Below are 14,716 nucleotides of genomic sequence, written 5' to 3'. Positions count from 1 at the left end.
TTGCTCTCCCTGCTGTCAGTTTTCCCAGGAAGCGTTTATTGGCACAGATATAAAATTAGGCATTTAGATATGGCTTGACAAATTCTGTGGCATTTCTGGAAGCAGAAGGTTTATGTGTATTAGGAGAAATGGCAAATAGCTGCCATTTCTCTCCTGGACAGTAATAAAATGAACCTGCAGCTCTGTTTTAAAAAGCATGAAATAAAGGTGACTGTGCTGCCACAAGAGCTGTAGAATATGGAGTAGTTTAATACAGCAGTAGGATTCCACTTGAAAAATGCCTCAAAAAATAATTTGTTTTTCTTTCAAGTGTAACTTCTTAGTCTGAAGGGGTCTAGCCCTCATGGAAATCTACAGATTGGACAGTAGGCATAATGCAGTGACACACTGAGGGAACTGAGCAAGTTCTGAAATGAGAGATCCTGATGCCATTTTTAGCAGCCAGTTCAGTTATGATGATGTTAGCAGGAAGGAATTACTTCACAGGGGTAGGTAGGATTGGAAGAGAGTGCTTTAGTGCCTTTGGTTTCAATCACAGATCCACTGTGTGTCATCATCAGGGCGTTTATCATAAGAAATTATCAGAGAGATGGGACAGTGACATTTATGTTGTTTGTTTGTTTGTTTTGCCTTTCTGAAGAACTGTGTCTGTTGTAAAGCTTTTAGTCTTTTCTAACAAGGTTTTAAGGACAGGTTAGAGAGGTATGGGATATGTTGTGAGAATGCAGTGGAGCTTCTATAGACTCAGTGCTGTTCCCTACAACTGCTGAGTGCCTTTTCTATTACTGTGTTCCCCAGATACACATTTTAGTCCAGATAACAATTTTTGGAGATGATTACCTATTTGTTACCTGTGTGGGTTCTCATGTGTTGCATTCATTGCATGTGTTTTTTGGTTGAATATAAAGGTTCCGCCAGTACTGTGAGGAAGCATACCTGATTCTGCGAAAGCATGGAAACCTATTTATTACCCTTTTTGCACTGATGCTAACTGCAGGGCTTCCGGAGCTAACCTCTGTCAAGGACATCCAGTATCTCAAGGTAAAAGTGAGATTTACAGCTCAGCATGATCTTAGCGTTATTCTAGAATGTGAATTTTGGTTCTAAGATGTACAATTTTTAATTTATTTCAATTTATTTCAAGATCTCCACGAAGTTTGCAAAGATTCTTTTTTACCTATGTAGAATAAGATACACATTCCTTCTGGGGGCTAAAAGGAAGTGATGAATATTTGTCCCTCCCAACCATTGTGTGATGAGTTTGGTATTCCTCCATCTTACATCTTACATGCAGCCATTTCAGCGGTGTTTGCCTCTTGGCTCATTGCACAAGCACAGACCTGTAAAGGTGACATTTATTTGCTTAATTCTTTTCTTAGTTTTACCTTTAAACTAAGAAAATATCACGGATATATTGCAAAACGAATAATAGGTGAAAATTTGTCAAAATAGGAAAGAGCAGAACGTGGTTTGTGTTAAGAGCTGATGAACGTAACTGTGGATTTTAAAATTTGCAGTAATGCTGATGTGGTTTGGTTTGGTTTTCCTGTCCCAGGATTCTCTTGCCTTGGGAAAGAGTGAGGAAGAAGCACTGAAACAATTTAAGCAAAAGTTCGATGAAGCACTCCGGGAAAGTTGGACTACTAAAGTGAACTGGATGGCTCACACTGTTCGCAAGGATTACAGATCCTAGAAGAGTTTTGGATTTGCACTAAGCTGAATGTTACCTTGATAAGTGTTTTTAAATGGGATCTGTAGTATGGACCAATAAAACTTACTTTAAATAAGAAAACAACAACAAAAAGAAACGGGCTGAAATAATTCCTGATTCTTTTGCACTCTGCTTCTGAATGCCTGATCCCAAGACTGTCTCCACAAACAGTGACCAAGCTGGATAATCAGTTCCTGCTGACTTTGCACGCTGAGAGCTACTAGGCATTTTTAAATATCCTTTGGTACTTTATGGAGGTGTAAATATTTGTTTTATGCGTTAGGGTAATGTACTCTAACATGCTCAGCAGGTTTGAAGACCTCGAAAAGAACTGTTTTTTGTTTTAAAATTGGGACTTGAAGTGTAAAATTTTCTTTATTCTAATCTAGCTAAAAATGACCATGTGTATATATTTTTCATATGAATTCTGCCATACTGGCACAGATGCATTAATTCTACTGTAAATAGCAACCACAGTATCGTTGTACTACAGGAAGCTGCTTAATGTCTTATACTGCTGCCAAAAGATGAGCACCAGGTATTTGTAAGGTTTCTTGCAGAGTGATGAGGGAGGCAGAGACCTCTGAAATGTTGCAGCATCCGGATAGTCATGGTTGCACCGTTTTGTTGTCCTGATGCAGGACACACAAAGAAATCTTTCAGAAAGAGGAAAGGCTGATTTGAAATATGACTGAAACCCCCCTTGACAGTAGCCTCCCATTCAGCTCCTGGGGCTTCTCTACTCCCTAGGAGATGCGTTCAGTTCAGCTTCAACAAGAAGCTCCTTACAGCCCTTCATTGAACCTCTTACGTCAGATTACTCGTGCCATGCAAATGTCCTGTCTTATAAACACGGATAGAAAATGTTAATACGTATCATACACAGTGTTTTTTAGAGCATAAATACCAAAAGAAACCAAATTTTTTTGAAAGTGAGTGAGTGTGGGAATAGACAATTCCGTAGAACACCAATGAGAGGTCATTAATCTTTTCTGTATTTATTAAATCTTGCAGTAATGTTGCTGTACCAAGATATCTGTGTTGAAGATGTTTTCTGAAGAAACTGGATTTGTTTTAATTTATTTAGTGAGGTACCAGGCTTTTAGGTGCTTAAATGGAGAGCAAATTTGTGACGTGCAATAGGAACTGCTGGTTAAAAGATGTAACATACTGTTTCTGAATATCAGCAAGACAGACTTAACTACTGCTTGTTCTCCAAAGAACGCTGGTAGCTCTCAATTCTTGTTGACATTTGAAAGAAAATTAAAACATATATTTACTTTTTGGCTAAATTGTTGTTTTACTTAGAAATGTTTTATGTAGGAATTTAATTAAAAGTGGTTTTACTTTGTTGAGAGTGGGGTTGTTTTTTTTTTTTTTCATTGTTCTGTTTTTTTGGTGTGGGCCTTCTAAAAGGTTAAGGACCTGTCTGGGGCCAGGATATCATTTTAGGTGCTGATTTTATTCTCTTGCCCTAACTCTTGGGGCTAATCTGGCTCACAAGATCTCTGCTTCTAGAATGTTGTAGAAGTAACAAAAGCATTGTCATTATGTGTTTATTTATGTTGTAGAAGCAGACGGAAGTGTTAGAAAGAAACTACTCTTCAACTGCTAAAAGAAGTGATTTCATCCTCAGCTAATTCACAGTGTGAACGTTTGTGTAAGCAGTAATTCCTAGACATGTTACATTTGGCTGCGAGGTGGAGCACCCAGACATCTCTGATATGTCTCTCTGGTACATTGTGTTCAGGGACACACAGCTTTTCTCAGAACTTGAGATACAGTTGGCCACCTTGACTTCTTGGGGCTGGTGAGCAAGGCAGATACCAGGAGGGAGCATGATTGAATGGTTGCACCCATAACTAGCAGTGCTGGTGAGATCCAAGTTCCTCCACAGGCTTCTTGTGAGACTTGGAACAAGTCAGCCAAACCTTTGCAAGGGATGTAGTTGTGTGCTGCTGAAAAACTAATTGTAAGCTGTGAGTTCTGCTATAAATACAACACTGTCAGTGCAGGTTGTTGCATGTTAAGTTATTTGCTTTTCTCCAAGTCTACTTCTAATCTGATCCACACGTTTCCACCGGGAAGATGACTGCTTCTAAATGAGTCCTGCTTCCCAAGTCCCTCATCGGTACTGGCAGAGGAGAGATACCTATGCACTGCTTTTAGAAACAGCTGAATCTGAGTGTGTGCTCCATGTATAATGTATCTATTAGTTCTGGTTTTTATTTTGATTGTGTATGATTTGCCTTTACCTTGTATTATGTGATTTGTGACAAATGGTGGCAAATGCTGCTCTTACATTCTGCTTATCTTACATTTGCTTTCCAAGCAAAGAGCTCCCATGAAGTTGTCCCTCACCAGTAGAGCTGCTTCCTTTTTCTTTTATGCTGGTATCAGTTTTAAGTGACAGTGGTGCACTGGTGTGATAGTTCAATTGTTCACATTCTAGTGAATGCCTTTGACAGAGCCTATTTATATATGGAGTACATACAGTCCAGTATTCCTCTTTAATTTCCCAAAGCTATTGAAATGAGATAATTAAATTGTATGGGCTCTCAGTAATTAAGATGCCAGGCTAAGATGATAGTTTTATTTCCTAGGAATGACTCCAATCCTAAATCTTTTAAGCATGTAGTCATATTTCTATTACTGTTCCTTCAAAATACATTGTATTGATGTTATATGTGTCTCAGCTGGCTTTAACTTCAATACCGAAATCCCGTGTTCTCATAATGCATTCCTGCTTCTGGCAAGATTTTTAAAACATTTGAAATTTAAAATTAAAAATAAAAACATCTGGTGTATTAGAGTTGAGAGATTAGGAAATAGAGCTGTCTTGAAGGCAAGCACACTTCACCAGGTGCTGTTGTACGAGTTGGAAGTGCTGCACTGCTGCTGGAGTGCAACATTTTACATATGGCTTTGTATTATTTGTAGGCTGGCTCAATAGTTGGGTGTCAGACTAATTGCAAGGTAGTGGTATTTTTATTTCACTGTCTTTTATTGCATTCCTGACTGCAGTACCACGCTGGCTACTCCACTGTCTCATCTATTGCAAAACTTTTGCTTGTGACATGTTTGTCTGCAGCTGACTGTTGGTTGATGTAGTCAGGATGCGAGGTGTTAGTAGTGAAATTATTCCTGCAACTGGAGTATCTATGCAAATCAATCATGGGAAGATCATAACAGATAAAATCCCAAGGGATTTAAATAGACATAGGAACTGCTGATGCTTCATATTTTTGGCGTATCAGTTCAGAGAGCTAGCTTTGCCTTTCCATAGAATTTAGTTGTGGTCACATGGAGTTTAGATCACATGGATATGTGAGCTTCCTCTGACAGCATCTGTGGGAACAGCAGAACCTGTAGCCCACGTGGGGTATTGGGGAACACAGCTAATTCTCAGTTAGTGCAAGGACTGAGGAGCCAGCAGAGCTGTTTTCTAACATTCCCATGAGGACACTGAAGACTTTTTAGCTGAAGTCTGAGTGAGCAGAAGGAATAAATGTGGTCTCAGGAATATGCAATTGCAAGCAGATATGTGAAGCAGATTTTGGTAGCTTACCCAGGAAGAGTGCAGTAATTTTAACAGCTAATGATACTGAGAAAATCTGAGTGGCGTGCTGCTCATCCTTCCTCAATGCATAATAAAAATCTTGTAGTTGTTCTTTTTGAGTGTGACTTCCTGACTGATAGAGTACGTGCTGCTGCCACTGCTGCCCAGGGAGTTCAGTCATTTTAGTAGCTGTTCCTCAAATGCTGTGGCAAAATAGCATTTACTGCTGACCAAGTGAGAAGACAAGACAACTTTTTTTCCTTAATGAGATGGATTTGCGTGCTACTGTTATGCTGATGCCTTTCCAGCCACATTAGCCTACATGGGGAACTGCATCACCACTGTCTGCCCTCTGGTAAACCACAAGGGAAGATGTTGCCAGTCAGATGCTGACATAACCTTACCTGCTGTGTCATTTCCAGAACATCTGTCTAGAGGCTCAACTGCATTACTTGTTTTAACAGGTTTTACTACATTGGATCAGATTTTAAATGATGTTGTCATGAGTCAGTCCTTCATCCTTTCAGCCTGTCACTTTGCTTTTCCTCAGGTGATTATGTTGAAGTTTTCCCTGGGTTTGCTTGATGAAGTGGGATGGGGGTTCATTTATATTCCTTGAGTAGCTGTATGGCTGGAACATCTGTGAAGGATCACACTTCAAGAATTTTAAAAATAGTGATCACAGAGAAGCATAAAAGATTAATTCTGATTTGCCAGGCATCATCTGGCTTTTATGAAGCAAATGAGTGGAAGCAACAACTGAGCACCATGGAAACATGGTTTCCAAGGGATTACAGATCTCTGTAGTGTAAGGATGTATGCAAGATCTAATTTTTTGTCTGGGATTTCTACAGCTCTTTCTTCTGGGAGCTCCTCTATCCACTGAAGTCCAGGGAGAAGTGAGGAACTGGAGTGGTTTGTTCTTGTTTGTGAATCCTGCCTTTATCCCACCTTACATGGAGGTTTGCTCCTTTGTCTTTCAAGCTTTGCTCAGTGAGCAACCTCTGGATGCACATTCTGATGTGACCGTTGTACAACACAGCCCGAGCAGCTCATTCTAATTCCTGAAGTTGTTTCTTTACCTCCTTTGCATAAGGAACATGGAACCTTTACCTCGCGTATCACAGAGGCTGCTGAGCACTATTGCTCAGGATGTGGGAAAGATGTTTCCATGGCTATGAATTTCTTCTGTAGAAGCAGGTTTTCATGGGGCAGCAGGGTGAATAGCCAACAATATTAGAATGGATGACAGCAGGGCTAATAGTGCTCCTTAGATAAAGAGTGTGGACTCCAGTCCTTGTACCTAACATTGATTGAAATCAAAAGGGAACAACTTTTAAAGGGGATGTGGGGTTGATAGAGAGACTCCTTTCCCCTATGGGCTAGTGACCTGTGAATTTAGGAAGAGGAGTGATTAAGCAGAGGTCCAAACTTTGCACCCCATGTTCTTTTTGCTTGGCTGAATAAAAGGACCCTTAATATTTTGTATTCCTGAGACAAAGTTTGTTTCTTATCAAAGAGCAAAGAATATGTCCTGCATATAGAGTTGGGGCAGTTGGCGTGGGAGGAAAAGAAGCCCATTGCTAGGCTCAGGGGTCATCTGCTGCAGAGGTTAATTGTACAGTTAACCTGCATTCCTAAATTCCATAGAGACAAATAGTTCTGTATGGCTGCACCTTGAAGCCACCCACCATCCAGCATTGTATATTGGCTAGCCAGCTTTCTGATCATCACTGTGAAGGGAATGGACATGGACAGCTTAAGGTGTGGGATTCACTAATAAGCTTAAACTTTGAATGCCAGTGCTGTGATACACAGGCTCAAATACTTTATTTGTGATTTACTCCTTCTCTTAAGGAGAGGTGCTGAGTCATAAGTTGGGCATTGAATGCTTGAAGGAAATTTGAATGCAGTTTTTGTGGCCAGGATAGCCTTTAGAAGCTGTCTTTCCCCCATCAAATTACATACCCATGCCAGTTAATTTAAAAATAAGTTTAATATTCCAGACCACAAGTAACACTGAAACATACCTGCACATTACAAACAACTGTAATGTTCTGCATTTAATACTTGCTTTCTCTTTCGCAGCTCAGTGTGATAATCTTGATTCCTTGAGGGGAAAAATAAAACTCTTTGAAGCTTTTGAAATCGTTTCCTGTTCTTAATAGCTGAGACACTCACAGTTCCTGCTCACAGACTTTATACTGGTTAAATGAGTGAATGTGTATCTGCTACATATGGTAAGTATGAACAGCGTCACAGCTGCAGTTGCTGATGCTGCATTCAGATTGTGCAAACTGAGGCTTCAGCCTAAATGGATCCAAGCTTCAGCTTTCTTGATGTAGTCATGTATCAACAGGGCACCCACAGCAATTCTTTAATCACCTCTGCATACTTTCTGGCTTTTTGTAATCAGTGTAGTAGAGCTGCCACGTCCTCCTCTGTCGTAGTGATCAAGTAGGCTGTGAGCAATGAAACTGCTTTCGGAATGCAGGGTCTCACATTTTCGACAGACAAGGATTTCACATTTTGGACACATTTTTCCAGAATGTGGTTGCCTTAAAGAACATATTTCTTCCCGTGCTGGTTTCAGCTTTTTGGAACCTTTCCTGTGTAAGCATCTCTTCTTGTCTTCAAAACTCTGACTCCTTCCCTGAGGGCTGGAACAGTCAGAGGAAAGAAAGGTGACAAGTTTAACCTACATATCTCCTAAATGAATGACATCCCCAGGAGCAGTTACTGTTGATTTATGAATCCTTACTGAGGTTCTGTGACACACTACGAGCAGGTGCAGTGTATGATCTCCTGCAGAGAACAGGAGTGGGCAGAAAATAGAGAAAACTGGCTCTGGTGTTGTGACAGCAGTGACAAGCCATTGTTTCTTTAGCACAGAATTATCACAAGGACTGTCCATCACTACTTAAGCAAAAATGTAAAATAAAGAAAAAAACTCAAGTTAGCTGGTTAAATAGGCTCTTCAGTTCTTCAGTATTCACTTCTTCGGTGAGTAATCATGACATACCCTCGTGCATGAAAACAAATTCCATACACATATGTGCATCTAAATTAAAGGCTCCTGATGTAATAGACTTCATCAATACTATTGTAAGGGTTATTTTTCTCCTAGCATGCAGAAATAATTATGCTAGCTCATAGACAAGACCTATCTTGTACTGTCTTTGGATAGAGGTTGAAGGGCTGGAAGAAAAGCAGCTTTGATACACTACATTTTATACAAAATAATACCGTTGAAGGTTAGGGTCATGGTTCATATTCAGCAACAAGAGCTCACAAACCAGTGCTGAATGGCAGAGATCTTCTGATTTAGCTACACCACTGTGAAAGTTGTGTAGGCCCTGATGGCCTGAATCTTTAGAATTACTGCCATGCAGTGTGTCTGCAAAAAACATCCAGTAAAATCTGAAGACTCTCCATTAATGTGATTCATGTGTTACTGCTTTTTTTAGATAAAACTGGGAAAAAACTGTCACTTTCAAATTACTGTCAAGGCTGCACAGCATGGTTTTACTGCTTACAGTGATGTCTGCCTCTAGAATGCATGCATTAGTAGAATTGTGGATAATAAAGGCAATTCAAGCTCTGGTTCACCAACTTCTTGGATCCTTGCACCTTCCAGTGCAGTTCCCCATGAGTGCAACAAGGTAAGCTCCAAAGCAGAGCCCTTGGTATCAATTGTTTGGCAGTTGGACTGATCGAAAGATTCTCTCAAAACCAAATCTGGCCTGTTTATTTTAATCTTATATCAAGCTTGTAACCAGTTGCTGTGACTGTCAAACTTAATGTAGTTAGCTGAGTAATTGCTGCGACTTGCATGTACTTCCTGCTAAGACAGTAATTTCATGATCATTAGCAAAGACAGACTCTTTTTAGGAGGTCTGCATAGAAAATAGCTTTTGTAATGGATGAGGAAAGTCACTTTAAGATTTTATCGTGATACATACACTATGTTTATCTCCTGTTAAGGAAAAGTAACATCAAACACAAGGACTCAAGAAGAGAATTTCAAATCTCACAAGCATGATGGAACTATCTCAAATCTAACGGACCGCAGAGCAGTAAGCTGTAGGACATTTCGACTCCTTGCTCACACTCTGATAAAAGGAACATTTTTCCATTAGTTGTCTGTTTTTTTAATCCTCCAACAGGCAGCAAGCACAAAGACTCTATTGTAGGGAAGGTATCCCGTAGGACTTGGTAGCTGAAACTTTTCAATGCTGATTTTGGTTGCTGCTGCATTGCCGCTGTTCGTGGCACCCTGCAGCTAGAGTTACTTAACTGGTGCAACAAACCTGTTCTTTCTGGAAATGGCCCTGGGCAGCTCGAATGTATGTGGAGACATGAGATACCGCCCCTCCAAAATCTTCTTGATTGAATGGGAAGAGGAGTCATCAGAAATGATTAAAAGAAGAATATGCAGATACACAAAACTTGGAGACCTTACATTCACACGTCTGTGAGTGGCTTGCTGCTGTTCAGATGAAGTTGTTTAATTAGCCTGTCACAATTTCCTTGTTGGTGAAACTATTAATACAGCAGAACATACAAAGGTGTCTCGAGGTGCACTGGAAATGTTTATAAATAAATTTCTCATTTGAATAAGTTTACAAAATAGAATCTCAGATGTACTTACAGTTTACTCCTAGGAGACCCAGAGAAGAAACTCAGTCCAGAAAATCTTTTCTTAAACACTCGCTCCCGCTTCTTTCGGTTGTGTTTCCCATCTCCTGTGCTTTCTTCTGTAAGTTCCTTCTTTCCTTTCTGCCAGCTCATTTTATCTGTTGTAACAGCAGCACCTGCTTGGATGAAAGCAGAAGTCTGAATAGCTTTTTGAAATAGCCTCTCCCTTACTGTGTTGCACCTGGCAAATTCTCGCTCTGTTTCTCTACAGACCTGTAAGGTTCCTGGCTATGCGGAAGGCTTAGCAGAGATCAGCCAGCAGATGCTTTCCATCAGATGGAACAAGTGTGTGCTTTGAAAAATCCTGCAGCCACAAGGCAAATTGGCTATTCTTCCTCAACCGCTATTCCACATGATTATGGAAAGGAGGCTTGGGCGTAGAATATAATAAATACTTCCTCTTCCGTGCACTCTTTCATGATTAGGCTCATTGGTGAAAAGCAAGAAAGGAGGAGGAGGCTCATTTGATAAAGGAGCCAGGAGCCAACAAAACAGTTTTGCACAGAGGACAGAAGCAGACAAACAAATGCTGTGAGATGGAACATACACTGCAATGCAAAAACCAGAACCCTGGAAAGATGAAGAACCAACTGGGGATTATAGTTAAGGCTTGGAAATTGTTTCCTCTTTCTTTTGATGAAGCAGTTGATTAGGCTGCATTTCCGCATTGCATTGCTTTGTCTCCAAGAATTATCCCTTCAGCCTCACTGATCAAATTAGTCTCTCTGCTCTACATTTGATACTTAGTAATTGCATTAACTTTTGGTTGCTTGGCTTGGAGGGTACTGTCCACCCTTCTGATGGCTGGAAGTGCTCGTCTGTTTCTACCTGTTGTTCAAAATATTTTCCACTACTCTTCCATGGATCTTCCTCTAAAACAAGGCATACAAACTTTGTAGTCTGTATCAAAACCAAAACCAACCATTCTGAACTACATACTTTTCTGATTTTATCCTTTATCCCTTTCATTCCTTGCTCTCAGCTACCCACCAAAACCAGATTGTTAAATACAGTGCTCCATAACTAGTTTTTACAGTAGGATAAACACAGAAAATGGGGTCTCAGTGTGCCAGTGCTTTACAAGATCAGTCCCTAAGACTGTTTTTCACTGTCATAGTTATTTACCAAGAATGTATATTGACCTATTTACAAGAAAAACATAAATTCCTAGAATGAGCAGTAAGCAATACATCTTGCTGTCATGCTTGGTAATGAGACCCCCAGCTTTCAACAAAACTTAGGTAAGTTGGAACTGTTTCTTCACAAATGGCAGAAAATATTTTTTATGAAGTAAACTAAAATCAGTTCATCGACCTGCACAAGGAAACTGGCGGTAATTGATGAGCGAATGAAAGTTGTGAAGGAAAGAAAACTATCCCCTTCATAATTAAAAGAATGCAGTTTTTGATTTGTATCAGAACAATCCACAAGTTCAAGGCCTGTTTTGGGCATACAGTGGTGTTGAAGTGAAGCCTTGCAGAACAGAGCAGTCTTTGGCAAACAAAAAGCAGCAGCTGGGGAGGCAGGAATCTGTCTTACCTCTAAGAAGTGAGCTTCAAAGGCTTTTGCTGCAGGATCTTTCAGTGCTAATCCCTCTTGTCTAGGAGATCAAGAGAAGAAAATGTAACACTGAAAGTACACGTGTAACTATATGAAAATTGGTGGCAAAAAATAGAAGATACACAGAAGGGATCTTTTCTAAAGCCTTTTAGTCAATAATAATAACACACTGAATAATTTCAATTTCACTCCTTCAAACATGGTATTATTTGGCTGCCTATCCAATGCAACTCTAAAGGATGTAGGTGGAATTCTTCTATATTTGTTTAAATGTGTTGCTATATTAGAAGATTTGAATATCCAGAATTTTAATGTCTTGCTTTTATTCCGGGTTTAAATCCTGTGAAACTTGACTACTGTTGCCTTCAATATACTGATGATTTGCCTCAACTTTCATATTTAACAACTGCTATAGCCAGTTGTGGCTTTGTTAGCTAAAGTAATCATTAATAATGTTATCATAGCCAGCCCTGAGATTTACAGTTTTATGCAGTCGGTTATTTAACAAGTAGCTCAGTGGCTCTCTGCAACAGGAATCCTGCTTGAGATCTGGGAGACAATTAGTTGGTCTGTAAATCTCAGCTAAACAACAGCGTGCAACACTTCAGGAGTCTCTGTGTTACCTCTGTATGCTGTCTCTGAAAAGCAAGGTCTGGTACCTGCTAGACTATCGATGTCAGAACTGATCCACAGTGACACTGCTTTCATTCCTGGACGACTTGAAGAGCAGATTGGCGTCTCTGTGCTATCATATTTATATGATTTCAGGACTAACTGAATTACAGAAGGGGTAAAGAAAAGCAAATTACAAATGACACTGACAATTTTCCCTACCCAGGTCTGGCAGGATGTAGGAAAATCATTTTCCACAAATGGAGCATCTCCACAGCTACCCTCCAATCACAGTACACACAGCAGGCTGCAGCCAGATGGTAGATCCTGAGATAAAGAACAGAGCTATAGGTAAAGCTTTGTGGCAGGGACTGTCGGGCAAACATGCAGGGCAAAGGTGCCAGACAGGAAGGCAGGTCAGGAGAGGGGAAATGAAACAACAGCAACTTGGGGAAGATTTCTGAGTCCCCAGGATGCAGCTTTTCTGATCAGTTCTGTGTCAAGATTGGTTCGAATTCTGACCATATTCTTCCTGCCACCACAGGGTGTCTCTGCATCTCCTCAAACCCTGAAGGCTCTGGCAGCCTTCAGCACCAACCTGTGGTCTCTTTCAAGGGGGTGTAGGCCTAAAGGGAAACAATCCTCCCTTAGCAGTGGATTTTCTTCAGGATCACAAGCCTGCTTGGGGTAGAATGGTGATGCCTTTGCTAGTGGGAATTTCTTCATTTGAAGATAAAGCCACAGTACAGTGATGCACCTCAATTGGCTTTAAGGGCTCCTCCCTACAGGACTGAAACCAGCTGTGGCATCTGATGTGGCACACTGACCTAGATCAAGCTCATTCTGCTGGTGCAGAGTTAGCAAGGTTTGAGGCACTTTCCCTGTACCGACACACTTTCTGCTAAAGCAGACAATCTCTCTGTGCCCTTTTACCTTTGTGCTCATGCGCTTAGGATAATTTGACAGAAATAAAGTTGTGTGCTTGTACCAGATGTGGATCAAGTTAATTCTAATATCATTAAGGGCAGCACAATAGAAAAACTGAAAAACACTTGAAATACACTAGCTCAACTACTAACAGTTCCCAATACAGAGACTGATTAAATTTTGTCTACCTACTTGTGTATCTCTTCTCAAGGCCCCATTCTCTTTTCCTGGCAGTAAGTAAATACAATGAGGTCATCATTTGCATAGTTATGGAGGTGATTACTGTCCATCAGTGGTCATCAAAAATGCAGGAGCATAACATCTTTGTGTCCCAGAAGATGGAAGTGTTGCTCTTCAGACTTTAGCTTACCTCTCCAACCATTTCTAATATGTTACTTAACTAGTGTTTGTCTTGGAAGTGATCTTACTCAGTAATCTCTTCCCTGAGCACAACTCAGTTTCTGCAACCTTTTTCATGTGAAACTACCTGTGGAAGAAGGAATGGTCCAAATGAGAGTTTTCTTCATGTAAATTAAAAAAAAAAAAAAAAAGAAAAAAAGAAAATGAATTCAAGGGTTGGAATAAAACCAGTGACCTGAACTTTGACTTAGAAACAGCTGAGCATCGTAATATCTGGGCTGTGTATTGCTGCTGTGGGTGTTCTCATATTCCCTGATTATTTTTCTTCTTCCCATGAAAACCTTCAACTTGATAGCAAGCTTAGGAACTGACGAGTTCCTTTGCCCTCCACCTCAGCATTTGCTTGTTGCTTAGAGGAACAGGTCATCTTGTCCTTGGCTTCAGACGTGTAGAAAACACAGATTTAATCTGATCATGCTGTTATACTTTATCCCCAGCAAGCACCCCAAGATCAGGTACCCCAAGATCTGGGGTCTAGATCTGTACAAAAGCTCTTAAGCCCTTGCCTTACTTGTGTATATGCTTGCTTCTAAAGGCTCATGGCTCTCCCTGAAATGGAAAGTTTGTGAAGTGTCAGGCAGTGGTGTCTGGTGCGGTGCTTCCATAAGCACAACAAACCACCAGTGGGGACAGCAAGGTTAAGTTCCCACTTCTTTTAAAAGCTGTGTTATCTTTTATCCTCTTTGGCCTTTATGTTGGGTTCAAGTGCACAGGGTTCAAGTGCACAGGGGCACGTTCTGCTTCAATGGAAGTTTGGCTGTGTGAGGGAGCTGAAGAAATGCTGACTTTAATGAAGGAGATTCAAAGTGGAGAGTGGCTGCCCCGACCTCGGTTTAGTGGGAGTCAAAGGCTGCAAGAAGCCCGAGGCAGAAGCACACGGGCTTTGCAGCCGATACACTTCATTTCGAAGATCACCGTTAGAAAATAATGGTAGATCCAGTAGCTCGCCTGCCTCTGGTTTGGCTGTACACTGTGAGTAGCGATGAGAGCCGCTTTCTGTTCACAAGTACTCACTCGTGACAGCGCGGACAGAACTGCGAACCTCTGTACCTCTCTGCTGTTTGGTTTTGTTTTGTTTCTAGAAAGGGGAGGAAGGAAGAAGATGGCACAGACAAAGGCGACCTCCTCACACCTGCCGTCGGGGCGAGTCCAGCCCTGGAGCCGCACCCCAGGCTCCTGCTGCTCCCCGCGGGGAGGCGGCGCGGGCGGAGCGGCGGCTGCGTTTGCAT

General features: G+C 41.0%; 1 protein-coding gene and 1 long non-coding RNA gene across 8 annotated transcripts in view; one reads left to right on the top strand and one right to left on the bottom strand.

Annotated features, from left to right (window-relative positions):
• PIK3CB (phosphatidylinositol-4,5-bisphosphate 3-kinase catalytic subunit beta) overlaps positions 1 to 3,068 on the top strand; it is an 89,771-nt gene extending 86,703 nt beyond the window's left edge. For all 6 annotated transcript variants that reach the window (XM_052686977.1, XM_052686976.1, XM_052686980.1 and 3 more), the window contains 2 exons: positions 909 to 1,041; positions 1,556 to 3,068. In XM_052686977.1, the coding sequence (XP_052542937.1) occupies positions 909 to 1,041; positions 1,556 to 1,693 (271 nt within the window). In that variant the 3' untranslated portion in view covers positions 1,694 to 3,068. The remainder of the gene's footprint in view (positions 1 to 908; positions 1,042 to 1,555) is intronic.
• A 4,208-nt stretch (positions 3,069 to 7,276) lies between these two features.
• Positions 7,277 to 14,543, bottom strand: LOC128082645 (uncharacterized). Of its 2 annotated transcripts, none has more exons than XR_008207765.1 (4): positions 12,363 to 14,543; positions 11,508 to 11,568; positions 9,922 to 10,087; positions 7,277 to 7,930 (listed from the first exon to the last, which is right to left on the bottom strand). It is a non-coding gene; the product is annotated as an uncharacterized LOC128082645 (long non-coding RNA). The 2 variants fall into 2 exon arrangements; XR_008207764.1 differs by having other exon boundaries at positions 9,922 to 10,084; positions 12,363 to 14,528.
• Positions 14,544 to 14,716: the final 173 nt, after the last annotated feature.

The sequence above is a fragment of the Tympanuchus pallidicinctus genome, unplaced genomic scaffold (genome assembly GCF_026119805.1).
Source record: "Tympanuchus pallidicinctus isolate F22 unplaced genomic scaffold, pur_lepc_1.0 scaffold22, whole genome shotgun sequence".
Classification (NCBI taxonomy): Eukaryota; Metazoa; Chordata; class Aves; order Galliformes; family Phasianidae; genus Tympanuchus; species Tympanuchus pallidicinctus.
Note: the sequence above shows the minus strand (reverse complement) of the source record. Positions and strands in the feature narration are given on the sequence as shown.